The sequence below is a fragment of the Pseudorasbora parva genome, chromosome 10, assembly GCF_024679245.1.
Source record: "Pseudorasbora parva isolate DD20220531a chromosome 10, ASM2467924v1, whole genome shotgun sequence".
Taxonomy (NCBI): domain Eukaryota; kingdom Metazoa; phylum Chordata; class Actinopteri; order Cypriniformes; family Gobionidae; genus Pseudorasbora; species Pseudorasbora parva.
Genome location: NC_090181.1, coordinates 4,805,483 through 4,833,018, shown reverse-complemented (window position 1 = coordinate 4,833,018; position 27,536 = coordinate 4,805,483). Strand labels below are relative to the sequence as shown.

Sequence of the window (27,536 nt, the reverse complement as noted above, 5' to 3'; positions counted from 1 at the left end):
TTAATGATCCTGATTGTTACGTCACAGTCGGTGTTATGTTGGCATTTTTCAGTGGTCTTTTTCTAGCACAATGTTTACGTATGAAGGAGGAAACAATGGTGGTTGAAGCTCATGGTATGCTAGTTCAATGTGCAGGACTCTTATTATTAAACTATGCCAAGGTAAATACAGTTTTTCATTAGGGCACCTTAAAGGACAACTCCGGTGAGAAATGAACCTAGGGGTAATTAACAGATGGTTACAGAGTAGATCGTTCTCTGGGATGCGTTTTCATGGAAATCGAATGTAAAGAGTTTTATCTTTAAACAGATTAGCTTATAACACTAGTCTATGGGGCACAGAGTAGTGAAATTAAATCACTAGTTAATACCACTAACAAGACTCAAAATAGCCTCACACTAACACAGTAGCATAATGAGGGTCCCAACATGCAAACCGAAGCATTGAGAACTTTGTAAGAGTACAAACAGTTTAATAAGAAGATACGTTGTAAACATAGTGCCTTACGCATTCACGGACAGGCGCCATCTTGGAAAACAGTCTCGACTCATCGAGCGACGAGAGCTCTGCTAAGTGATGAACTGTGACTGTGAATCTCATATGGTCCGTTGTTTCCGGAAGAAAACACTGAACACAACAGAGAAAATAAATAAATAAAAATAAAAATGTCCATGTTATTACATTTCACAAACTTAATTCCTATCGACCAGCTCACTTAGAACAGCGCTCGTAGATCGATTCATCGAGACTGTTTTTCGAGATGGTGCCTGTCCGTGAACACGTACTGCACTATGTTTACAACGTATCTTCTTATTAAACTGTTTGCACTCTTACAAAGTTCTCAATGCTTCGGTTTGCATGTAGGGACCCTCATTATGCTACCGTGTTAGTGTGAGGCTATTTTGAGTCTTGTTAGTGGTATTAACTAGCGGTTTAATTTTACCACCCTGTGTCTACCCTGTGCCCCATAGACATTTATCTCTATGTTTTTAGAGATAAAACTCTTTACATTCGATTTTCAAGAAAACGCATCCCAGAGAACGATCTACTCGGTAACCATCTGTTAATTACCCCTAGGTTCATTTCTCACCGGAGTTTAAGGGAGAAGGTTACATACATTTTAGACTAGAGGTGGGACAAAATACTGATAGGGCAATATATCGTTATCCTTCTCCATGCGATGTGAGAATCAATAAGCTGGTGCTAAATAATAAATTAAATTAAATTAATAAAATAAGGCGCTCTAAATAGATTTCCCTGCTCCCAGTGTCTCTACTTCATGGCTCCTCAAGGTGGCGCTCAACACATGAATGCAGGAAACGTTAACATAAGAAAAAGAGTTTTTTAAAAGAATGGTGGACAGCAGTAAATTAAATAATGTTTAAGTCCAAAGTCCCGAATAAAGAGAAGACCTACGCTAAACATTTTCACTTGCATTTTTTTTATACACTCTAAAAAATGCTGGGTTAAAAACAACCCAAGTTGGGTTGAAAATGGACAAACCCAGAAATTGGGTTGTTTGAATGGGTCAATTCACTGGGTTCAAACAACCCAATTTCTGGGTTTGTCCATTTTCAACCCAACTTGGGTTGTTTTTAACCCAGCATTTTTTAGAGTGTAGTTAGACGGATATGGTAATGTATTATGATAGGATTGTCCAGCAATATTTTGATAATCGCCGTATTGTGATGTTATCGGTATCGTAGTGAGCCATGTATCGTATTATAGCGTGCGAAACCCTGTGATTCCCACCCCTATTTTAGACATTACATTAAATACTGTATTACATTAAATACTGTATAAATATAAATACTGACTACTGAACAATTATATATATATATATATATATAAAACTAATGGATTTAACATCAAAATGTAATTATGTCAGAAGCAACTGTAAATAAATTACAGACTAAGATTAAGAGTAATCCCTTACTGTAATTTGATTAATTTTCCCTTGAAATTAGATACTTAGTAATGCAATATATATATATATACATCTTATGCAAAGACATAATGAAATTGTGCAAATGCTGTTTGGGGCCCGGTATATTTATCATGGAAGTATCTGGGGTGCATGCAAACAATGCAGAACCTCTTAACCTCATAAACGGAGGGTTTTGTTTGATTGCAGCAGGAGTTCGCTTCCCCTTTCTGGCCCCTGCACAAGTAGGCGGTTCAAACAAAGTGTTAGGTGCTAATGAACAGAGCCCTGACAAAGTTTGTTTTCCTGTGGAGAGTCAATGCATATAATGGCTTCATTCAGGTCCTGTGGTTCAGCCATGGAAAGAGCTAGTAAAGAAATCCCATGCCTTGTGTGTGACCTTTCTGAACCTCTCACAAACCTGTTTGCCTTTCGGCCCCGTCGAGGGAGGACATGCATATTCATGAGACGGTACGGCAGGGAGCGTGTTTACAGCAAATTGACTATTACTGTAATGAAAGAGAGGAATGAAAACGACTAGTGTGGTGAGGAAAAATGTGTTCATTTTAATTGAAATGAAAATGATAAATATTTTTAATTTAATTGTAAAATGTATTTGAATTGCAAATTAATCTTTTTTTGTAGTATGTTTTTGTTGTTGTTGTGGTTTTAGTTTTTAAACTAGGAAAACCCCTATTTTTGTTAGGTGAACTACCCCTTTAAATGTCCGCTTTGTTCTGTTCCCAGTGTCCGGACAGTGAAGAAAACAGTCCCTGTGCAGATTGGAAGAGTCACAAAACTGGTTTGGGTTACTAAACATTGCATGCCTGGAGTAAACAGGAAGGATTACTGCTGTCATGCACGGTAGGGTTGGACAAACCACATGCTTTTGATGCATTTATTCAAAACTTTACACAAATGACTTACACAAATGTTTTATTCATGATGCTAAATCTGTCGTGCCCAAATCCTCTGGGTTCATTTGATTTGCACAAGGCGGTCCAGTCACTGGCACACATGAAATCCCCCAGCATGCAACAGTTCTGCTCATTAGATCCTTGAAATGAGTTCAGATCTTCTCAAAAGCGATCTATTGACTTCCTTCAGTGAGCAACATCCTGCCAGAAGACAACACACTGTAAAAACAATGTCACATGCCAAATACAATCACACTGATTAATAATGGATGGAACATCATCTTTTCTTTTCTTTTATTGTGTTGTATTACATTTTATTGCATTTTATTTTATTTTTGTATTGGGTTTTGTTGTATTGGGTTTGGTTGGGTTGTGTTGTATTGTGCTTTGTTGGGTTGTGTTGGGCTGGGTTGTATTGCGCTGGGTTGTGTGTTGGGTTGTGTTGTATTGTGCTGTGTTGGGTTGCGTTGGGCTGGGTTGTGTGTTGGGTTGTGTTGTATTGTGCTGTGTTGGGTTGCGTTGGGCTGGGTTGTGTGTTGGGTTGTGTTGTATTGCATTGGGTTGGGTTGTGTTGTATTGTGCTGTGTTGGGTTGCATTAAGCTGGGCTGGGTTGTATTGCGCTGGGTTGTGTGTTGGGTTGTGTTGTATTGTGCTGTGTTGGGTTGTATTGTGCTGTGTTGGGTTGCGTTGAGCTGGGCTGGGTTGTATTGCGCTGGGTTGGGTTGTATTGCGCTGGGTTGTGTGTTGGGTGGTGTTGTATTGGGTTTGGTTGGGTTGTGTTGTATTGTGCTGTGTTGGGTTGGGTTGGGCTGGGCTGGGCTGGGTTGTATTGCGCTGGGTTGTGTGTTGGGTTGTGTTGTATTGCGCTGGGTTGTGTGTTGGGTTGTGTTGTATTCAGAGGTGTAGTGGTAAAAAAAGAGGTGGGTAAACTATAAATTCTGGGTGACCGCATCGGTAAGGTGGGTCACTGCCTACCGGTGTATGCAGCCCGATCTCACGGCAATTCGTACTAATTTTACGAGGTGGCTAATATGAGCACATATGAGAGAACACACTAGAACATATTCACATTAAACAAGCTGGAATCAAAGAATTTTACTTTTGTTTAAAAAAATTACTCAAGCCGACTAATCGATTATCAAAATAGTTGTCGATTACAGTTTTTGCCAATTGCTAATGAGGCAGGTGCAGATTAACGACTAAAGGATGAATTTGGTGCCACATATTTTAATTTAAAGAAAACTCAGTTTCTGTAATTAACAGAAGATAGACAATGTAAGTTGCACTGTAGTTTCCACAAGTGTTTAATGGCTGCCGACATTAACAGACGATTTTGCTAAACTAAAAAAACAATAATACCAAAAATTTTCCATTTGAACACAAAATACACTGCATCATTACAGCTTTTTTTTTTTACAGGGTTTCGACATGCTCTCTACAATAAACCAGCTGCCTGTGATTAATTAATAACACAACAATGTCCAAAGTGCCTCTTTGTCCACTTGAAAAGTGATTGAAAAGTGTCACAAGCTGATAAAATGTACTGGATAATTATGTCATTTTTGGCTTAGGAACTGTAGGCTATTTAGAGGTGGATAAACTCAATTTAGAGGTGGATAAACTCAATTTAGAGGTGGATAAACTCAATTTAGAGGTGGATAAACGCTATTTCCAAATTTTGGGAGGTGCGTAAACGGCGTTTACGGCCGTTTAGCCTCCACTACATCCCTGGTTGTATTGCAGTGGGTTGGGTTGCATTGTGTTGGGTTGGGTTTTGTTGTTGTGTCGTTGTGTTGTGTTGGGTTGTATTGTTGGGTTGGGTTGGTTTGGTTTGGGTTGTTGGGTTGTATTGGGTTGTATTGTTAGGTTTGCTTGGGTTGTGTTTTGTTATGTTGTGCAGGGTTTTTCCTACATACAATTTTTTTTGGCGCCGCCAAAACAAATTTTTGTCCTGCCAAAGCCTTATTTGATGAATTATTGTGATTTATAAATTGAAGTAGATTACTAATGCACGTTAGCCTGGATGCCAGCCGAACTTTTTGGATGCCAGCCCCACCCACAACATTTTAGGTCGGGCACTTCAGGCTGGCCTCGCTCCATAGAGGAGTAATTATCCCCAAACAGAAACTGTTCTGACCAATGAAATCATGAGGGCGGGCTTTAGACGATGACGGACAGATGATCAACAGTAACGTAATCATCACGTCATCAAAGGGGCTTGGATTATATTTGTTCGAATCCTAAACGGAGAGCTTGTTTGTATGCATTCACCTTCACCATTCAGGGATGCAAACTAATAACGTTTTCTTGACCTGGTTTTCTTGGAATTTACAACTTTGTTTTTACCGATATAGACGAAAATGAAAAGACTGCTTCAAACAAAGCTCAGCTTTTGAAAAGAGAAAAGATACAGGGCAAGAGAAGGAGACTGGGGGGAAAAAAAAGAGAGAAGATGATGGCGATGAGACAGAAAGAGCAGGTAGCCCACTGTGCTCAGAATAGAAAAAGCATTAGCCTATTCCTAATTGCTACACATAATGTGATTCTTGTCTGTGAAATCCAGGCTAAACTCTCATCATCTAATAGGATTAGGAGCATCACATTTTGATTTCACTCATTGGTTATATTTTCACACTGATTTCTATCTTTGACATGATCTTACTCATTCAACATTAAATATATCAAGGTTATATGATCAAATAATGTTCTTTACATAATGTAAATCACAAAAATTTACTTTAGCTAGGTTTTCAATGACGGAGCCACACATATCTCGTCTTTGGCTCAATTTAACAACAAAACAGATTTTCTGATTTTCTAATTTGGAGTCTAAATTTTTTGCAACATTTAACCAGATTCTCATTTATAAAAATCTGTTGTCTTCTTAAAATAATTTATACTGCACACTGACATGGTTTTAAAGCTACAGTTAGCTGATTCTTTGATTTTCTTATGTCTTAAAGGGAAAAGGAGGAGGGAGGGAAATGTTTTTTTTTTCAAACCCTCGAAAATTCATATTTGGACCTCGGTATTTAGAAAATCCTGGGTACGGCCCTGATAATGAGATTTCACAATTAGATGAGAAAAAAAAGTAGTTTATTGTCAGTATTGGGCTGACAGATCACGCGGGTAGGTACTTTTACTGTTGGTGTGTGTGCGCGTATGCGTGTGTGTTAATGACCATGTCTGGTCAGCCTGCACAGAAGACCATTTCTGATCCAGGAAAACCCCTGTTTTGTTGGTTTGGGTTGTGTTGTGTTGTTGGGTTGGATTGGGTTGGGTTGGGTTGGATTGTTGGGTTGGGTTGGGTTGGGTTGGGTTGTGTTGTTGGGTTGGATTGGGTTGTGTTGTGCTGTTGGGTTGGGTTGGGTTGGATTGGGTTGGGTTGTAATGTTGGGTTGGTTTGGGTTGTGTTGTGTTGTATTGTTGGGTTCGGTTGTGGTGTTGTGTTGTATTGCATTGTTGGGTTGTGTTGTACTGCGTTGCGTTGGGTTGGGTTGTTAAGCTGGGTTGTTGCGTTGCGTTGTATTCATCCATGCACAAACTAATCCTCAAACCAAACTACCTGTAAGCGCCAATGCAAGATGAAGTTCCTCACGCAGTAACTGCAGAACATTAGCGACTCCTTCGTCTCCCTGTAAACAGAAAGATCGATGTCCTGTTAGACATTAGGAGCATGTGCATGTCCAGTAATTCCACATTCACTGTGTTTTACCTCACAGGCAAGCGCCCACAAGACGGGTCTCCCTACAAAAACCGCCTTGGCTCCCAGCGCCAGAGCCTTCAGCACATCTGTGCCCTTGCGGATCCCTCCATCCATGAAGACTTCCACCTTTCCTTCTACAGCCTCCACAACCTCAGGCAAAGCGTCAATCTGCACCGACACACACACCAGCACATCACTGTGTGTTTCTGATCAAAGGGTGCTCTTTCATTCTCAGCTGTACACTTCCACTCAAAAGTTAAATTATGATTTTTAAAATGCTTTTTTAAGTCTCTTATGCTCACCAAAGCTGTATTTATTTGATCAAAATACTGTGAAAAACTCAATAAGAAAATATGAACCAATATTAATAATTAAGCAGATCTGCATATTAAAGGGGGGGTGAAACACTCAGTTTCAGTCAATCTCATGTCAATCTTGAGTACCTATAGAGTAGTATCGCATCCTTCATATCTCCAAAAATTATTTAGTTTTATTATATTTGTAAAAGAAATATGGGCTGTACCGAGTCTTTCCGGAAAAAACTGAGCGCCTGGAGGCGTATCGTGTGGGCGGAGCTAAAGAATGACGAATGCGCAAAGCGTTGCCGTCCTCAAGCGTGGAGAAACCCTTGCTATCGATCTCAGCTAATAGATATGATCCAGAATCAGATTCGGAGGCTGAAATAGAAACAGCAACAGGAGGACGTCCGTCTCTGTGGTATGGACTGTATTTAGTGGCCTGTCAACATTTGTCTTTACTCTCAGTTTATGAGGACATGATTCGGTTTATGGACTATTATATGCGACCAAACCTTAGTAGCAAGCAAAACGGTTTTGCACGTCAGACTAGTGTAACGATATACAGAGAACAGCAATGGAGTAACCGTGAGCGCATTTGAATGACGAAGCACGCGATCGTGTCGTTTACTGATGTTTACTCACGCGACGATAGCCAACAGCACAGACATTTGAAGCAGTTTTACTCACCGGCTGCTTCCATAGCAGGACCGAACCTTTATCGCTGGGACCGCTCCGTCAAAAACACACTTCTTGGGGTGTGGAGATCCACTTAGCGATGCGACTGAAGCATTTCTGCGTTCAAATCGGTTCAAATGCAGCGCTGCCTTCCCGGAATGCTGTGCTGAAGCGTTGAAGTCGCTTAATGTCAAAGTGGAGGAATGAAGTGGAGCGCGGCGCGGACTATCACCGACATTAGTGTTCACGGACGAGTGGATCTGCAGCTGAGAGAGTGTTTACGGGTGCATTTCCTCTCTCGCTCTAGTCACGCGCGCGCACCCTACCGGGAGAAGAGCCCGTACGGCCCATACAAGGACCTTCCGCTCTTATTAACGTCAAGTCGAGCCATACTCGAAAAAAACTCTCCGAAACTTGTGAGAAACCGGAAGGAGTATTTTTAACACAGAAATACTCCATCAAACGTCCAACATTAGTTTTTGAAACTTTGTCTATGTTTAGGATGGGAATCCAAGTCTTTAACAGTGTAAAGAGCTCAGTATGCATGAAACAGCATTTCACCGCCCCTTTAATGATTTCTGGAGGATAATGTGACACTGAAGACTGGCGTAATGATGCTGAAAATTCAGCTTTGATCAGAGGAATAAATTACATTTTAAAATATTTTCACATAGAAAACACCTCATTTGGATTAGGGCTGTGCAATATATCGAAATTATCGAAATATCGCAAATGTACATATCGCAATATATGCATATCGCAATGGCTCGCAATATCTGAATGATTTTAATAGGCTACATCAACATTGTGAAAAGTGTAAGTTTAAGGTCACACATTGGGCAGAGAATAGACTGGGCACATTACTGTTACTTATGTGACCTGCTTGACATTAAAAAGAGTTATTAAACGCAATAATTTGCGAAAAACAATATCAACACGCACACCGAAACGTGAACAATTTGTGACACACATTTTTTCTACAACCCTGCTGATCACTTTCAGAAGTTGTTGCGATACTTTCTTTTCCCAGAAAGAATGTGAAACACAAATGGTTTCATTCTCAGTTTTTTTTTATATAATTTAAATAGATGTTACACACTAATAGCAATATTGTATCGCATATCAAATATCACATTATTTAACAAGATAACGCATATCGCATTTTTCTTCAATATTGCACAGCCCTAATTTGGATTATAATAATATTTCACAATATTACTGTTTTTATTGTATTTTTCATCAAATAAATGCAGCCTTGGTGAGCAGAAGAGAACAAAACCATAATTATTCCAAACTATTTAAGTATCAGAATACACATATTGTGCTTTTTGTCTTACAGTAGATCTTGTCCCCAGAACTGGTATGGTATGACCGAAAGCTCTAGAAGGATAGAGCTTCTGTGGATCATCTCAGCACTAATTATAGATCATAACATAAAACACAAGTGTTGGAAGACCAGGAGCAGATACACCACTTCTGTGTCTATATTCAGCACGTTCTTCACACTCATTTGAACTCTGCGCACACAAAACTTGGTTTACCAAAGTTTGGCATTCACTTTGGTAAACCAGTGACTGTATTTCACACTATCAAAGATGCAATTTAAAGGCCACAGAGGATAGTTTGCAGAGAGGACTTGTGGGTTGGAGGTCTCATTTCGTCAATAGACACTTACGGTGGCTGGAACACCATCGAGTTGTCTTGCTCCGTGGTTTGACACAAGTATTCCATCCACCCCATACTTCAGAGCTTCTTTGGCATCTTCAGCTAAAACGGCAAGATTCACCATGAGCAGAACATTAATTACTGTCCTTCTAAAGGTTTTGTGTTTTCTCATTCTGCAAGGGAGCTGCAATTTTGAGTCAAAATCTTTTGCAATATGGAAGCATATGGGTAGCAATATTTATTTTGTAAAATAAATGGCAATGTATTTCTGTATTTAAATTTACATTTTCCATACCAAATGTGCAATGTTGGGAGCAATTGGATATAATTAAAATTTGCTATTTCCTACACTAGTTTTATCATATAATAATTTATGTTGCAAAAGGATATAAACACCACTGATATAGACTCCACTAGACCCCTGAGAAGGTGTGCTGTGGTATCTGGCACTAAGATATTAGCAGCAGATCCTTTATGTCCTGTAAGTTGCTAGGTGGGGCCTCTATGGATCGGACTTGTTTGTTCAGCACATCCCACAGATGCTCGATTGGATTGAGATCTGGGGAATTTGGAGGCCAAGTCAACGCCTCAAACTCTTTGTTGTGCTCCTCAAACCATTCCTGAAGCATTTGTGCTTTGTGTCAGGAGCATTATCCTGCTGGAAGAGCCACAGCCACCAGAATACCGTTTCCATGAAAGGCTGAACATGGTCTCAGCAATGCTTAGGTAGGTGGAGTGTGTCAAAGTAACATCCACATGGATGGAGCACCCAAGGTTTCCCAGCAGAACATTAGCCAAAGCATCACACTCCCTCCGCCGGCTCGCCTTCTTCCCATAGTGCATCCTGGGGCCATGCGTTCCCCCCATGCACAATATAAAAGAAAACGCGATTTATCAGACCAGGCCACCTTCTTCCATTGCTCCGTGGTCCAGTTCTGATGCTCACGTGCCACTGTTGGTGCTTTCGGCGGGGTCAGGGGTCAGCATTGGGCACTGGTCAGCGGCTATGCCGCCCCTTACGCAACAAACTGCTTTGCTCTGTGTATTCTGACACCTTTCTATCAGAACCAGCATTAACTTCTGGAGCAGTTTGAGCTCCAGTAGCTCGTCTGTTTGATCGGACCACACGGGCCAGCCTTCGCTCCCCACGTGCATCAATGAGCCTTGGCCGCCCATGACCCTGTGGCCGGTTCTCCACTGTTCCTTCCTTGGAGCACTTTTGATAGATACTGACCACTGCAGACCGGGAACAGCCCACAAGAGCTGCAGTTCTGGAGATGCTCTGACCCAGTCGTCTAGCCGTCACAATTTGGCCCTTGTCATACTCGCTCAAATCCTTACGCTTGCCCATTTCTCCTGCTTCTAACACATCAACTTTCAGGAAAAAAAAGGTTTGCTTGCTGCCTAATATATCCCACCCACTAACAGGAGCCGTGATGAAGAGATCATCAGTGTTATTCACTTTCCCAGTCATAGTGTAATGCCTGATTGGTGTATATCATTACCAATTACATAGTTTTTATTGATAATTTTCTGTATATTATTTACACACACACATTTAAATTATATTATTGAATTTGAATTAGCGTTTTGCTCCTAACATTGCACATTTGGTATGGAAAATGTACATTTAAATACAAAAATACATTGCCATTTTTCATATTACATTACAAATTGAATATTGCTATCCACATGCTTCCATATTAGCATGGAAGAACTATGGTATGCACTGCTTTCTTTATCTCTATTATTGTGGACCTATTATGCCCCTTTTTCAAGTTTCAAAAGTTGATGTTGTTTTTGGGCTCTACTAGAACAGGTTTCCATGCCTTAAATGTCCAAAAACACATTATTTTCCCCATATTCTCCATTGGTGGATCTCCTCTCTTCCCAGTCTTTCAGTAACACTCTGTTTAGTTCCTGTCTCTGTGAAGCTCCTCCTTCTAAAAAGCACACTGTGCTCTGATTGATCGGCTGGAGCAGTGTGTTATGATTGGTCAAGTGCTTTGAGCATGTTTGGGAAATGTCCCGCCCCTTACCATAACACCACTAACTAACACGACCAGGCCCGCCCCTTTATTTTGCATATGAATTATTCAAATTAGGAATATTGTGACATGTTTGTTCCCAGAAGAAACTCAAGACTTCAATGGAGGCGTTTTTTAGGAGTTCAGAAACACTGACACTGATATAGAGAAGAACTCAACATTACACACTAAAGACAGAGCAACATGGAAAAAGGCATAATAGGTCCTGTTTATGGCAAGCATCACTGTCACTATTGCATTTATTAATTTATGAGACTGCAACATTTGCACTGGAAATGATCTTGAGAAAAGTTGAAAATGTAGCTTTGCATGGTCTGTAATTTAAGTCTGTTCTGTTTGGAAAAGTCCCGAAAATGATGAAATGCCGTTTTCCTTTAAGCCGAGGCCAAGAGGAAAGGATGCACTTTTCAAGGAAAATGATGTTCCACACATGAGCTAAAATAACTAATGGTGTTCCCCAATTACTTTTCTCCCCCTCGACATACTTTTCAGAGTTTGTCAGGGAATGCATTTCTGTCCTTTGGTCTGTGCTGAAATTAAAAAAGTTTTTTTTCTGTACTTGCTCTTTTATTTACAGAATGTGCCATTTCCAGAGCCAGAGAGAAGATAAAAGTTTATCTGAAGACACAATAACAGCAGTAAAGCTTCTAGACGTGTCCGAGATAACCTCCCCGCTCACGGTCTGGCTGCTCTTTTCTCCCGCGAGATAAATGACACATTATCTTTAATTAGCGGGCCCTCGCTGACAGACGGGGTCAACGTCCGCTTTGTCTTGATTATATTATGCAAATAGCTGGTTCTGTATCAGTGACGGTGAACATTCCACATTCTAATGTCAATCAGAAAGTCAGAACCTTTATTCTGTAGTTTTTTTAGTAAACACCTGTATTAAAGAATCCATAAATTGATCTTAAAAACTTAAAATGCAACATCAAGAATATTTTTAATCTCCAAAGAAGCATATCCAACTCAAATTGGTTATTGAAAAGATGATGCTCTCTTGAATAGAACAATTAAAGAACCTTTATTTATGAAGGATGCAAGTGAGAGAGAGCCTTTGATTCATGTCTGTTAGCTTTGAGTTCAGCTACTAGTGTACGTTTTCACATTTGAAATATATAAAGTTTGCATTTTTTACATTGTATTTGTTGTTGTTTTGTGTTTTATATTTATTATATTACTTTTATTTAGCTTTTTATTTTATATTTGTTTTAATTTAATCTACTCTTAGTAATTTTATTAAAATTTTCTTGTAAAACTAGAATTGGCAAAATTTTTAAATGTGTACCTTGAATGCAATGTAAGTCGCTTTGGATAAAAGCGTCTGCCAAATGCGTAAATGTAAATGTAAAACATTTTTACATTATATTTCTTGTTTATATTTATTATATTACTTTTATTTTGTTTTTATTATGTTTTTTTATTTAATATTTATTATTTGGTAAATTTTTTACAAATATATTTTATTTTATTATATTATATTATATTATAGTACTATATTACAAATTTATTTTCGTTTTTTACTTTATTATTCTATATTTTATTTTATTTATACGCTAAATATACACAAAGATTTAGTGGAAATGTGTATTTAAAAAAAAAAAAAAAAGGCTTTCCTGTAGCTCAACTAGTAGAGCGTGGTGCTAACAACACCAAGGTCATGGGTTTGATTCCCAGGGAAAGCAAGAACTGACAATAATTTTAAATGTGTACCTTGAATGCAATGTATGTCGCTTTGGATAAAATATATATATATATATATATATATTTTTTATTTTTTTTTATTTATTTAAAAATACACATTGCCACTAAATTTTCGTTTGGTTGTCTCTAAAGCTCACTTTAATTTGTTTCCGCTCTTTAGACGTGACGTTCTGCCTGTGAAGTCAATAACAGCTTTGGGACACAACCACAGATGGCCCAAAAACACACGGATCGCTCACCGGTCAGAACGCCTTTGACCACCACCGGCAGGGAGGTCATTCTCTTCAGCCAGGCTATGTCGTCCCATTTCACCGTGGCATCTATGGCCTGAGTAACGTACACCGCCAGGCCGCTGTCCTCCCCGTAACCCTCTTTTGAGGAGAACGCTAAATCAGGGGATTCGAAATTGGCCATCCTGTGGGAAAAAATGGAGTGCAAAATGGAATTAGTCCTGTGAGTGTTGTTTTTGGTCAGTGTATGAAAACTGAGCAGGGGTTTTATCCAAACACCAGCACTCGCGCTCAATGGCACCTTGTTGCCGCTGGTGCGCTTTGATTTGTGGGGCCGGGCGAAAGGTCTCCTGGAGGGTTGAGGTGAAGTTCATGTTGTGTCACCGCTGATGGAGACGGAGGCAGTTGTGCTGAAATATACGGTGGGGCCGTGATGCTTTTTTTGGTTTTCTAATTGCCGTAATTCACCTCGTGGGATCCGAAGCAGGAAGGCTTTACTTTCATGAGGGCATTTTTATAGCGGGGCGCTGCTGGCATATATCTGTAGAACTGCTGATATCTGAATGTTTCCCCACATAAAAAACATAATGTAGCGAGTGTTGACGGAGCTGAAGCGCTGAGTATTAATCCCCATGAGCGGCGTGATCTACTGTAGAACAGTTCCCTGCTTCAAGAGAGAGATTTCTGTTTCCATAAATACATAAAGCTCTTCAGTGAGCGCTTTGGTTTTCAAGGGACAACAAATCTGTAAAAGAATCTGTCCGTGAGTGAGAGAAAACGGAGGCTTTGTTTATAAAGACCTCTCTGAAGAATTGTAAAGAGTTAATATGATCAGTCTTGTGGGGTTTCTTTATCGTTCCCCTGTTGAAAACTCCAGCATGTTGGTTCAAGGCAACATCATTCACAGTCGCACTTCCCATGTTGAGAACCAGCAACCAGCATCCCATGCTGATCCCAGAATGCAAAACATAGGGTGATTTGAGGTTGATTGGGACACGTTTTGCCATTGAGGTGACTGGGGAAAAGTGTCCCAATCGACCTGAGTTCACCCCTGCCTTATGCTGGTGACCAGAATCAGCAGGGGCATTAAAGTCCCACTGAAGTGCCCTGAAACGAGCAGCATTATTCAATATGTTGATGTAATTTCCACTGAAACAGGAAGATGGGGCGGGGCATATTGAACAGCTCCTCCCATTTTTTTAAATAGCCAATAGCGTTCAGTTTATATCACAGCTCGGCCTTGTGAGTATTAATCCCCATGAGCGGCGTGATCTACTGTAGAACAGTTCCCTGCTTCAAGAGAGAGATTTCTGTTTCCATAAATACATAAAGCTCTTCAGTGAGCGCTTTGGTTTTCAAGGGACAACAAATCTGTAAAATAATCTGTCCGTGAGTGAGAGAAAATGGAGGCTTTGTTTATAAAGAACTCTCAGAAGAATTGTTAAGAGTTAATATGATCAGTCTTGCAGGGATTATTTATCGTTCCCCTGTTGAATGATATATTTCAACACAAGCTGCAACGGTGATGTGCAACAATTGTATTGGTTTCTATTTCTGCGATTTTGCAACTGGAACAACATAGAAAGTATGACAATGATAATCTCAGGCACAGTTTATGTTTTTAATCTAATGTTACAAGCATCTAAATATCATTTTGCATGATCTTTATAGCCATGCGTGCCGCACACGTACTGAAAAATTAAGCCAAAGCATTTTGATCGCCCCCTGGTGGCTGGCTGCAGTATAGCTCATAAACCAGCTAAAAAATAGGACGGGTAAAAAAAAACTAATTACATATCACAGTTTTTCACATCATGCTTATGTATGTTCAAGTGTTTATTTTCCAATTAATTTGGTTTTAGTTAGATATTTGATGCTATAAAAAGGAGGTTGACGTCATGATTGAGCGAGTTTGCGGGAGTGTAATTGCTAACGTTTCTGGGATATTTTGACTTGAAGGAAATGGATATAAATGGGTCTGTGTTTATATATGCATACAGAAAATGATAATGGATAATTTACCACAGATATTGAAAATAAGTGAAAGAACAAGAAAGTTCAAAGCTGGTTTACTTCAAACTTAAAGGGTTACTTAAGCGATTAGCATATGGCTTTGAATCAGTAGAAACCATGGAGTATATGCGAAGGATTGTCTTCGTTTTTCTTATCTCACAATTATGAGTTAGCTTGTTTGTTTATCCAGTAAGTCTGGTTTAAGTTAGATATTAGATGCTTTAAAAATGAGATGGGATGTGATGTCATGCAAACTTGAGTAATGTGTTGTGGGTGGTTGCCAGGGTGTTGCTATGTGTTCTGAGTGGCTGTGAGCTTATGTGATTGCCAGGTCCTTTCAAGGGTGTTGATATGACCAGAGAAAAAAAATCAGAGAAAGCAAATATGCAATGATTAGTCCTGTCATACGATGCTGTTTAAGTTGATCATACTGATAAAAACCTGCAGAGTATAATAATAAATGCTGCTGCTAAAGTTGCAGTGCAATCAGCCGTTGATGTTTGTTATTAGTGATGAAGAATTCACAGTGTTGTTGAGTTTACATACCCCCACACACACGCACACACAAACACAAACACACACACACACACCAGCCAGTAAAGCAGGCAGCTGGCACACACACACGTCACGTGTGGTTGTCTCAGCGTTTACCTCAAATGAGAGGGCAGTTTAAATCGGTTGCGCACGTCATCACGTCGCCTGCCAAGATAAGGTGTGTCCACTGTGACAAAGATACCCTTATACCCAGCCTCCTCGGCCCTCCTGACCAGAGACTGAGTCAGCGCTCGGTCTTTATAAATGTACAGCTGCATCCAGCGCACGGCCCCAGGTGCGGCCTCCGCGACTTCCTCTATGGTGGAGGTGGCCCATGAGCTCAACATCATCCCCGTGTCCGAGGACAGGCAGGCTAAGGCGGGAACAGACCGGAGGAGGACGGGTCAGAACAGAAACAAGATGAGTTCAAGCCTTTAGAGATCAGAGATCCCTCACAGAATTTACTAAGCACTAGAGTTACTTCAGTAAAACTGCCTTTCTCTGTTCACTGACCAATGCAAGAAGCCACATCAGAAAAACATGGACAATCAGGGCATACAAGGTTGAAATGACATGAAATGAGAATGTAATTTTGACTTAAAGGAAATGTATGTAAGATTTTGGCCAAAACTGGTACTGCAATCACTCCCCCCCCCTCCCCCTGACCCGAGGTTGCCAGATTGGCTGCAGGATCAGCAGAACGTTTGTAGATCTGCAGCTGTGGTAACTAGAGCAGATCTGGCAACCCTAAACACTACTGACATCGTGATTGGTCGATAGGTGGAGGGCGGAGCTTCAGGCCAAAACACAACATGTCAACATCAACATCAGTTGAGGGCTGCAACAACAGCTTTATAATGACAATATCCTGGCCGGACTACTGTTGTCAGTGATAGAAGTATTTGATATTAACATGATTTCTTAAAGCAATCCCCTGGTGTTGAGACTTGTATGGCTTAATATAACAAATTATGTCTCTTACTGAAATATGTAGTAGAAAACCCATGAAAGATCTACGTTATTTTAAAAATCGATTTTATATTTGGCAATCAGCTGGCGCTACCCATAGCTATTTTTACCACAACGCAACTCGAAAATTATTTGAGTTAAGTGAATTGCTAATTGTACTTAAAACACACTCAAACATACATGTGCACACAAACTCTCTCTCTCTCACAGACTCACACACACACACACCAACAGATCGGAGCAAACACACACGCACTGCGTGCACGCGCATACATAACCCTCATTCACTATTTCCTGTGTTGATATCATCGTGGATATCATAAATAGACTGTTAATATGCAGTAGATTAACTGTAATGCCTAATGTGACCAGCAGAGGGAACTATCTAGGTAGGAGCATGGGATAGGGGAACGTGAGGAAGAGAGGCAGGATGTTTTGGTGATGATGCATGGGATGTTGGTTCTGCCTTAAAGTTTGAGCACAAGCTTAGTGAATTAAAACCTCAATCTTTAAACTTTCATCTTTGAGACACGAAAAACATTGCCTACTTTTGTTCACTAATACAACTTGAAGGAGTGAATGAAGACGAGTGTGTGAAGTCGGACAGCTGTTTGTAAATCGGCTGTACACTCGTTATTGCGGTGCAACGTGAGACTGAATGACTGCACTCGAACATGTCCACTATGGTGTCGGACAACACTACAAATGTCCGTCCCTTCAAATAATGCCCTATTTCAGGGTCGATTTCAGATTCAGCCCCCGTCGTGGAGACTGAGCAGCCCAACATCTCGATTGAGACAGAGCTGTAAGGTGTGTGTGCGCGCCCGCCGATCTGTTTGTGACTTTGTGTAGGTAAGTTTGTGTGCACATGTATGTTTGAGTATGTTTAGTACAAGTGTTAAGTACAATTACAAAGCAATCCATTGGTTTTGTTTAACTGAAACAATTTTCGAGTTGCGTTGTGGTAAACATAGCTACGGCTGATTACCGAATGCAACCATTCTACGTCATCAACCTAGAACGCAAAGAAAATGGCACCGCCCATGGTCCAAATATAAAATCTATTTTTTAAATAACGTAGATCTTCCATGGGTTTTCTACTACATATTTTAGTAAGAGACATAATTTGTGTTATATTAAGCCATACAAGTCTCAACACCAAGGGATCCCTAATGTCTAGTGACATATCAGGACCATTTTATGAGTAATTTAAATACATTTCTTACATACAGTTCCTTTAACATGCCATACTTTCAACTTTATACCTCATAATTATGAATTAGTGTCATAAATTTGACTTTTTGTCTCATAATGGTTACTTATTTCATAATTTTCAACTTTTTTATCTCGTGACATATGTCCACTTTCTATCATAATGATAGGCTAATGGTATATTAGTGTCATGATCTCATAATTATGACTCAGTATGTCATAATTTCCATTTTTTTTGTCTCATAAAAGTGTTACAATTGTTAAAAAAAAAAAAAAAAAAAAAAACTATCACATAATTGACTCATGTCATAGCATGTCATTATTTCAACTTTATATTTTTAAATTATGAATTTGTCATAATCTTCACTTTTTGTCTCATAAGTATTACTTTAATGTCATAATTATGACTCCGTATGTCATAACTGACTTTGTCAAATAATTTACTTAACATGTCAAAATTTTAACTTTATTTCTCATACTTATGAATGTCATTAGTTTTTATGACTTTTTGTGCTTTTATGTCAATTATGACTGTCATAACTTTGACTTTTTGTCTAATAATTTACTTGGTTTGTCATAATTTTGACTGTTATAATTATGACTTGCGTTGTGTCATAAATTTGACTTAACGGATAGTTACTTTTATGTCATTATTTTAACTTTTTCCCAATTCAGACTTAACATGTCATAATTTCAACTTTATATCTCATAATTAATGTCATAATCTTCATAATCTCATCTCATAATTATTACTTTTGTCATAATTATCACTCAAAATGTCATAACTGACGTTGTCACAATTTTCTTAGCCTTAATATGTCATCATTTTAACTTTTTTTTCCTCATAACTATGAATTCGTTTTGTGATTTAATTTAGTCATAATAGTCTAATAATTTTGACCTTTTATCTCATAATTATGATTTAGTTTGCAATCATTTTAACTTTTTATGTCATTATTGATTTATGTGTATAATTTAAAATGTATAACGTTTTATACATTGATTGGGAGCAGGAGAGACTGCAGTATGTAGGAAGGGATAATGCCGCCCCCGTGTGGTTGATTGTCGTGACTGAGGCGGAAGCTGATGGTGTCTGACCTCTGGCAGTGGCCGTCTCTCCGTCGGGATGTGCCATTCGCTGCATGGCCGTAGCTGCCACACAGATGGGCATACTGACTCTCTGACCCAGAACTGTGGTGGACATGTCCACTGCCGACACGTCTCTGAGCACACGGGGGTACAAGCGCCACCTGCAGGACACGATTCATATTTCAGAAATAAGAGCTTTAGATGATACCGGGGCTAGTTGTCACAAAATACCAGAATTTCACGTGTATATGTTTGGGTCATATATGGACAAACCCAACTGCTATATATATGTTGGTATATTTTGTATGGTATATGCACTTCCATATTATTGATGATTATATACTATTATGCTATATGATAAAGACAAAAAAAATGTATATTGCTGTCGAATTATCACATCTAAAATATAAGTTTGTGTGTACATGATATGTGTACTATTAATTAATATGTATATGTAAATACAGACTCATTTATGTGTATGTGTGTGTGTGTGTATATATATATATATATATATATATATATATATATATATATATATATATATATATATATATATATATATATATATATATTATATATATACATACATACACACACACACAAAGAAACATATTTGTTATATTTACATGTCAAATATGTATATATAATATAAATTATATATACAGTATATGCATGCAAATATTTCCTAAATAAATACATGAATGAGTGTATTTATATACACATATTTATAAACAGTACACACACACACACACACACACACACACACACACACAAATGCATTGAAAAAAACATGAAACACAACTTCTCCTGGATGGTGGGAACTGTATTTTGAAATAGATAAATGTTTGCTTCTTTCTTCCTGTATCACATGTGTACCGTATTGCCTATGAATTCACCCTTGACTTGTATAATTTGTGCTGATTTCATGACTCATGGTGTCGTCTGACCACAGCTCACTTAACTTTCACAGCGTGTGTCTGTTTGCACATTTTATAAATATGTATATATGACTAATATAAAGTGGCATTATTCATCTGGACAGTGCTGTAAGTCGCTGAGCTGCGGTGTTTGGGTCTGCTCACCCACACAAGCGCTCCAGGCCAAGATAAACGCACAGAATTATAACTGACCCACGCTGCTCTAAAATTAGGCCCAAACCTTCAGAAAAAGTGTAATTCTTGTCAACATTGTGATGGCCTGACTCGAACTATGACAGAGTTCCTGTTTCATTTTTTTTTACATCATTTAATTTCTCTCACCAAATCTTTATATGCCGCATTGCTCGATGACCCTGAAAAGGGTTCATAGACAATAAGTACACTGTAAAAAATTATTGTTGGTTTTTGTCGGTTTAACTTAAAAAAGTAAGTAACCTGGTTGCCTTAAAATTTTGAGTTTATTGTAATTAAAAATTTGAGTTGATACAATGAAGGAAATTTGTTTAATAAATAGAAACTCAAAATATTATTGTATCTGAACCACATAAAAAATATGACAAATCATGAAAATAGCACTATTTGGCATGTTTCACTGCGTCATCAGAAATAAAACACACACAATTACCCAATATGGTTACAAAATCTTTTAATAATATTTTAATAAAGGTTGTCGAATCTCAAAAAATGTTCATTGTATTAACTCAAAAATGTAATTTCAATGAACTCAAAATTTTAAGGCAACCAGGTAACTTTTTTTCTAAATATTTTTTTACAGTGTAGATCATATTTCAAGAAAAGATTTTGCTTTTCAAATCAATAAACAAACGTTGATACACAGCAGGTTTTTATTTTTTATTTTTACTTGATCACAAACAAAAAATATTTTGTAGGTAAATATTTTTTGTTGGTTTAACTTAAAAAGTAAGTAACCTGGTTGCCTTAAAATTTTGAATTTATTGAAATAAAAAATTTGAGTTGATACAATGAAGGAAATTTGTTTAATAAATAGAAACTCAAAATATTGTATCTAACCACATAATTTTTTTTATAAATCATGAAAATAGCACTATTTGGCATGTTTCACTTCATCATCAAATAAAAAAAACACAATTACCCAATATGCTTACAAAATCGTTTAATAATATTTTAATATTGTGGGATCAAATTTTTTTTTATTGTATTAACTAACATTTTTTTATTTCAATGAACTCAATTTTAAGGCAACCAGGTAACTTTTTTTTTTTAAATAATTTTTTACAGTGTATAAACTTAACTATTTAGGTTGATTAACCAATTAACTGTATGAAAACCAATTTTTGCCACATTCACATGCAATAAAAAAAACAAAAACATTATTGTTTAAAACATATGAGTAAAACTGCTTCAAATGTCAGTGTGTTGTTGGCTATTGGCACATAAGTGCACATCAATTGAACATAATCGTGACTCTTTAGCTCCGCCCACACGATACGCTTCCAGCCGCTCGGTTTTATTCAGAAAGACTGTACAGTAGGGGTTGCACCTACTAGTCGACCTTAAAGGGTTAGTTCACCCCAAAAAATAAAAATAAATAAAAAAAGCTGTAAAAAACCACACTCTGGTCGGGCCAATCACATCGTGTATAGAGAGTCGGTGGGTGGGGCCATAATGACGGCCGAGTTGCGTTTGCGTGCTTCTAGTAAACACAGAAACTGGTGAACGGCGCCGGTCTTTCGAATCAGCTCTGACCGCGACTCTGGAAGACTTGGAGTTAAGCTTTTCTCTGAGAAAAGAACAAAGAACGGCACTGAAGTCATTCTTAAAAAGGGAAGATGTGTTCTGGGTTTAGCCGACCGGATACGGCGAATGTTTAATCTGTCAGCGAGCTCTGCTTCACCTTCGTTGCTCTGGTTGGTTGTAGCGCTATCCTATCGCGTGCAGAGGGAGTTTGAAAGACAACCGTTTATCCGCCCCTCGGATTGAGCTGTCAATGGTGAGTTTCCAGACCAAACATCTTGATGTGGGTCTGACTAGGATGCATTACAATAGGTAGGTACTCAAGATTGACAGAAACTGTCAATCTGCTATCCCCCCCCCCCCCCCCCCAAGTAAGCAGAACAACAGACTTTTATTTTGTACCCATACATTTTAATTAATTCATACTTTTACCCTAAAATTACCAACTTAAATATTTTTAGTTGTGGAAACTTGGCTAGCTAATTCAATGAATGCTTGCCAATTGGTGACACAATGCTTTGGTAACATTAACATAGCATTAGCACACTCAAAAAAATGACTTTGCGGCACTGTTCTTTTTACCCAAATATTTTTTGTTAAAATAACACATATATATTTATTTTGCCACCAAAACACTATTGTATTGCGTTAAATTAACTTAACCTGCATCACTTTACACCATACTTAATTACCAATCGTTAAACTAATGTAAACGGTTTCATTTCGCAATTCAAAAAAAAAAAAAAAAAGACCCGGATGTGACGATTTCCAACGTATTGAATGAACTTGAAGACTGCGCGCAGCACGAAGAAGGTGGCAAGGTAAGAAAATATAAAGTTTATCTAAAGTCTTTCATTTCTGTTAATATTTCGTTAAGTCTGTTCTGGGATGTCTGTTGTTTAACTGTCAAGTATTGTGGGAAATGTTGTGCCATTTTTGGGAGTTCATTCATGCGATTGAAAGGTGAGTTTAATGTGCATGTGATTGATTCTCTGTAACGTATATTAACGTTAATGTATAACACTTATATATGTAACGTTATGTATGGACGTGGAAAAAATATTTGGGCAACATACTAAAATTCTAAATAGTTTTCAGTTAACCTAACGTTACTTTTAAGTTAATGAAACGAGCAGTTATCAGGCATTCAAAAACGCTTGAAGTGAAAAACATTTAAAGTGGCTTAATGTACTATAAAAATCAAACTCCGGTAAAACATACAAATAAAGCATAGAACTATGAATGCAACGCGTTTAGTTACAGGCATTTTCACGTGGCATGCATGCTGCCTTCACGTGCTATCGTAAATGTATTATGTTACGTTAATTCCCATTTCTGAAGTCGTGGTTATGAGCTATTTACGTTGAAATAAGCGACTTCGAAGGACGTTTGTGTGACGTTTTTAACTATGAAGTTAGTGTACACCTTATTAATAAACCGTACTACATGCAGATAAGCAGATTAACCCTGCCAGCATATGAATGCAATGCAACACATTCAATTTACTTAACATTAACGTAACACATAAGAGTTCATTTTCTGGTTAATCTGTTTATCTGCGCACAGCCTGTGGTTTATTAATAAGAATTTGATCTTGTAATATTACCCTCTCAGTATTATTAGCCACCTTAAGCATTTATGGGAGGAAAATGCTTAGAAATTACACATTTTATATATATATATATATATATATATATATATATATATATATATATATATATATATATATATACATACATACATACATACATATATGAATGAATGAATGACAGTATGTTTTTCATCATGTCTTTTCCAGTTCATCCGTACCTATGAAGAAATGTCACTACTTCATTGATATAGAGCTACGTTTTTTGGCTAAGGTAAGTGAAGCACTCTATTGCTTTTTAAGATTTTTAAAAAGTAGTAATATTTTTGCTGACTTTTGTTACAATCCATGGTTTGGCACAATGATAGTATTTAGGCTAAAGTTTTATGAATTCTGCTACAGCTTATTGCACTGATATAGTATTAGCTGTGAGCAGACCGTATCAATTAGTGCATTAGAGAATACAGTGACAATACTAAAGGTCTTTGCACACTCAGTCCGAAATTCGCATGCAAAAATTTCGGTGTGTGTGTGTGTGTGTGTGTAAAATTTGGTGCAAAATGCAATTTCATCAGTTTGCCTAAATTAGATCGCTCGAATGTTTTACACATTTACATGTGGTAGAGAGCTGACTGTAAAGGCTATATTTTGTTATTGTTCTTATTTGTATCTTTAGACTGATGACATTGAAGTGAAGAGAGAATGCATAACCGAATCTCTCGGCGTCTACCTGAATGAAGACCCTAGCAGTCTGATTTGGGAGTATATTGTGAGTATATGTGCTTTATAAATGTTTTCTGCATTTTCCAGCATGCTAAATGATTTGTTAAAGTTAACACACAAGAATTTAAGAGTATTGTATTCTTTTTAAATGTCCCCTCTAGGATGCAGACATTGCCAGCACTGAGAAGGCGATCCAGAAGACAGTGATGGGAATTTATGTAATAAGACTTGAAGGTGGAATACATAGGAGACAGCCCAGCAGATGTCGGAGTGGTGTTAGAGGGTCAACATTTCTTCAGGATCTTAGCAGTGTCCCATATGCAACAGCCATGACTGATATATGGACTGAACTTGAGCTACCCTCCTGAACTCAGGTACACATTAAATGTACTGCAAAAGTTAATTCTGGAGCTGGATGTCAACAAGTTATCCAATAAAGTGCAACACTGAAGACCAAGCTGTTAAACACTGAAGACCAAGCTCTTCTCTGATATGTTTGCGTAAGGACTTCCTGGAATGCCAAAATGTTAATGTAATTGTCTTAATTTTGTAAAAATCATTTAAAGGGTTAGTTCACCCAAAAATGAAAATAATGTAATTTAATTACTTACACTTATGATGTTCCAGACCTGTAAGACCTCTGTTCATCATTGAACACAAATGAAGATATTTTTGTTGAAATCCAATGGCTCAGAAAGGCTTCCACTGGCAGCAATGACATTTCCTCTCTCAAAACCCATAAAAGTTACTAAAGACGTCAGCGATTTTAAAACCCCGCGATCCGAACCGCTGAATCGATCCGCTAATTCATAACACATTCCGAAGCTTCAGGAAGAAATGTTTTCGGCCATCATGTAGTTATTTAGGGGGTTTTTTTGCGCACAAAAACTCTTCTCGTTGCTTCATAAAATTATTGTAGAGCCACTGTAGTGAGATGGGCGTGGTAAAGATATCTTTAGTGCCTTTATGGGTCTTGAGAGAGGAAATTACATTGTGGCCAATGGAGGCCTTTCTGAGCCATCGGATTTCAACAAAAATATCTTAATTTATGTCTGAAGAGGAACAAAGGTCTTAGAGGTCTGGAACGGCATCAGGGTGAGTAATAAATTACATTATTTTCATATTTGGGTGAACTAACCCTTTAATTTAATTGTATTTATCCTTTACCAAGTTTTATAGAGGTTATTATTTTTATTTTTTTAACTTTCAGTGACTTTGCTGAAGAATGACTCGACTCTTAACAGTATGATGTTGTAAAAGTCATTTAGCTAATGTTAATGCATTTGCACAGGTGTCTTGAATGTAATTGCAACCCTTTAACAAATACAGTTTGATCCTTTGTTATGCATCTTGACTTTTTTATGACTCTACAAGACAAACACACACAAACAAAATGCTGATTTGAATGGCATAACTTTAAATAGAAAACATTGAGTTAAAGTAACAAAAACTAATTGGATGGAACCACTGTCCATAATTTAAATGTTATTTGAGACAAATCTCCTTGTGTTGGTTGAGTGAAACATATTTAGCCAGTTTTAAATTAACTAAAGCAAGTTCACTGAACTTAAAAGGTTTAAGTTACATGGAAGCAATACCATTGATTTGGTTGGACAGTACAATTTCACTTAGATTCTCTCTGATTCAATTGTGTTGTCACAACACAAGGAGCTTGCATAGATTCAAAAAAATCTATTAATGTTAATAAAACATAATTACCTTGTGTGGAACCACTGTCCATAATTATATTAAGTAAGTTTAAAGAGAAATTTTTTTGAGTGCACTTGCTGAATGAGTACAGCGATATAGACCATTTAACATAAATCTGTTCTCAAACTGAGCTCATGCTCCACTCGTCCATAACAGACACTCTTCTAAACTAACATAGCAAAACATTAAACACTACTGAATATGCACCCTAACATTAATCTTGCACAAAAACATTATATAACACTTAATTTGAGCATCCCTTTTGAGTGTCATGGCAAAGCATGCTGGGAAATAGAAATCTCAGCACAGTTTCAGTTAAATTTAAGTTTGTCTAGATTAAGTTCATACAACTCAAAACAATGAAACAGTTCAGATTACTTAAGTCAGTTTTGAGAACTCAAAAGAAAAGTTCTAAATACTCATAAAAGTTCATTTGATTGAACAAATTTGTTTAATTTGAGTAGGCTCTACTCAAACACGTGAATTATCTTGAGCGTTAGGGTTTACGGTGCGGATTGTTTTTTGTGTGACACTTCTATGCCTGTCTTCTCTTTAATCAAAGCTTGTCAAATCAAACAGCGCTTGTACCGTCACGTACCTGGCGAACGCTGCTACATTATCACGCAGAGTCTCCTGCTCGTCTGCTCCTGAGAAATAATAATCAAACACTGACTTGGGCAAAATCCTTTGAGCTTGAAGCTCATAATCGCTAACACACACCAGCGTGTCTGACATGTTTCCACTGATGAGACTCAAACCTCTTCAAGCCGCTGTATTTCACCACTGATGAATAATTAACTTTCTGTGTGAACTTTCTGCAGGCTTCCAACTAATGTTTATCCAGCGTCGGTCCCTTTGCCCCGTCACATGCCACTAAAGGGGCTTCTCCTCACAAACATGTGGATAACCAACACACAATCAATACGCTGTCAACTAAAAAGTACTCGTATGCATGAAATGAACAATTGCATATAACAGAAAAAGGATTGTGTGCTTGAGTTAAATCAGAAAAAAATCTATATTTTGCATAAAGAAAGATAGAACCATTAGGGTTTTAGTTGGGGAATATGTTGCAGAGATAGTCCCGATAGGTTTGGTAAGATTCTCCCTGGTGTGAGTTTGAATGATGGCAGTATTTTCAGGCTTGTGTGTGTAGGATGTTCAGATGTGCCTCCTCTGCAGCTTTACGTAATCGCTTCACAACCGCTGCACACACACTTCGACTTCACACACACCACAGAAATCTTTTACTGATGCAATCAAAGTATCAGTTAACTAACTATCAGATGCTCTTCTGTTTACTAACCCTCTTCATGGCAGTCAACAATCACAGTTTTTTTATTAGTATTTCAATGAAAGGAATGTACTGTTTTAGTTTGATAATGTTTTTTATTTAATCTTTTTATTTTCAGGAGATTTTATGGTACAGAATTATATGTATTCTGTAGTTATAATCCATTTATTCACTTTTTGAGCATGGACCTGAAAATGTCATACATTTTGAATGCTTTTGGATTTTTTTTTAAAAACAGCACTTTTTTAGATTATTGCTGCGGTGAAAATATGTTTGTTATAATGAAAGCACAAAAATGATATTTTTAGTTTTAATATGAAGTATGTATATATTCAAAGAACACATTTTACTTTATAACTGTGAGCAACTCAAAGCCATAACTCTAAACAAGTTGTGTTCCAAAACGTGAGGTTGATATCTCAACAAATGAGCTTTCAGTCAGATTTTGTTTGTGCGCAGTACCAAAAATTTCCACTTTATTAAGTAAATGATTTAGTAAGTAAATCATTTCACTAGATGACATGTCTCCCATTTTTGACCTAAACTACACAAGTGTAACTGTTTTTTTTTTTTTTTTTCAA

The 27,536-nt window shown here is 37.7% G+C and overlaps 1 protein-coding gene across 1 annotated transcript; it reads right to left on the bottom strand.

The window, feature by feature from the left end:
* Nucleotides 1-2,808: 2,808 nt before the first annotated feature.
* Nucleotides 2,809-26,445, bottom strand: hao1 (hydroxyacid oxidase (glycolate oxidase) 1). Its single transcript, XM_067454924.1, has 8 exons — nt 26,260-26,445; nt 18,996-19,147; nt 15,834-16,089; nt 13,179-13,354; nt 9,198-9,289; nt 6,558-6,716; nt 6,408-6,477; nt 2,809-3,042 (listed from the first exon to the last, which is right to left on the bottom strand). Exons 1-8 carry the CDS (start codon nt 26,394-26,396, stop codon nt 2,975-2,977), a joined length of 1,110 nt encoding a protein of 369 aa, XP_067311025.1. The 5' UTR covers nt 26,397-26,445; the 3' UTR covers nt 2,809-2,974.
* Between the last annotated feature and the right edge of the window lie 1,091 nt (nt 26,446-27,536).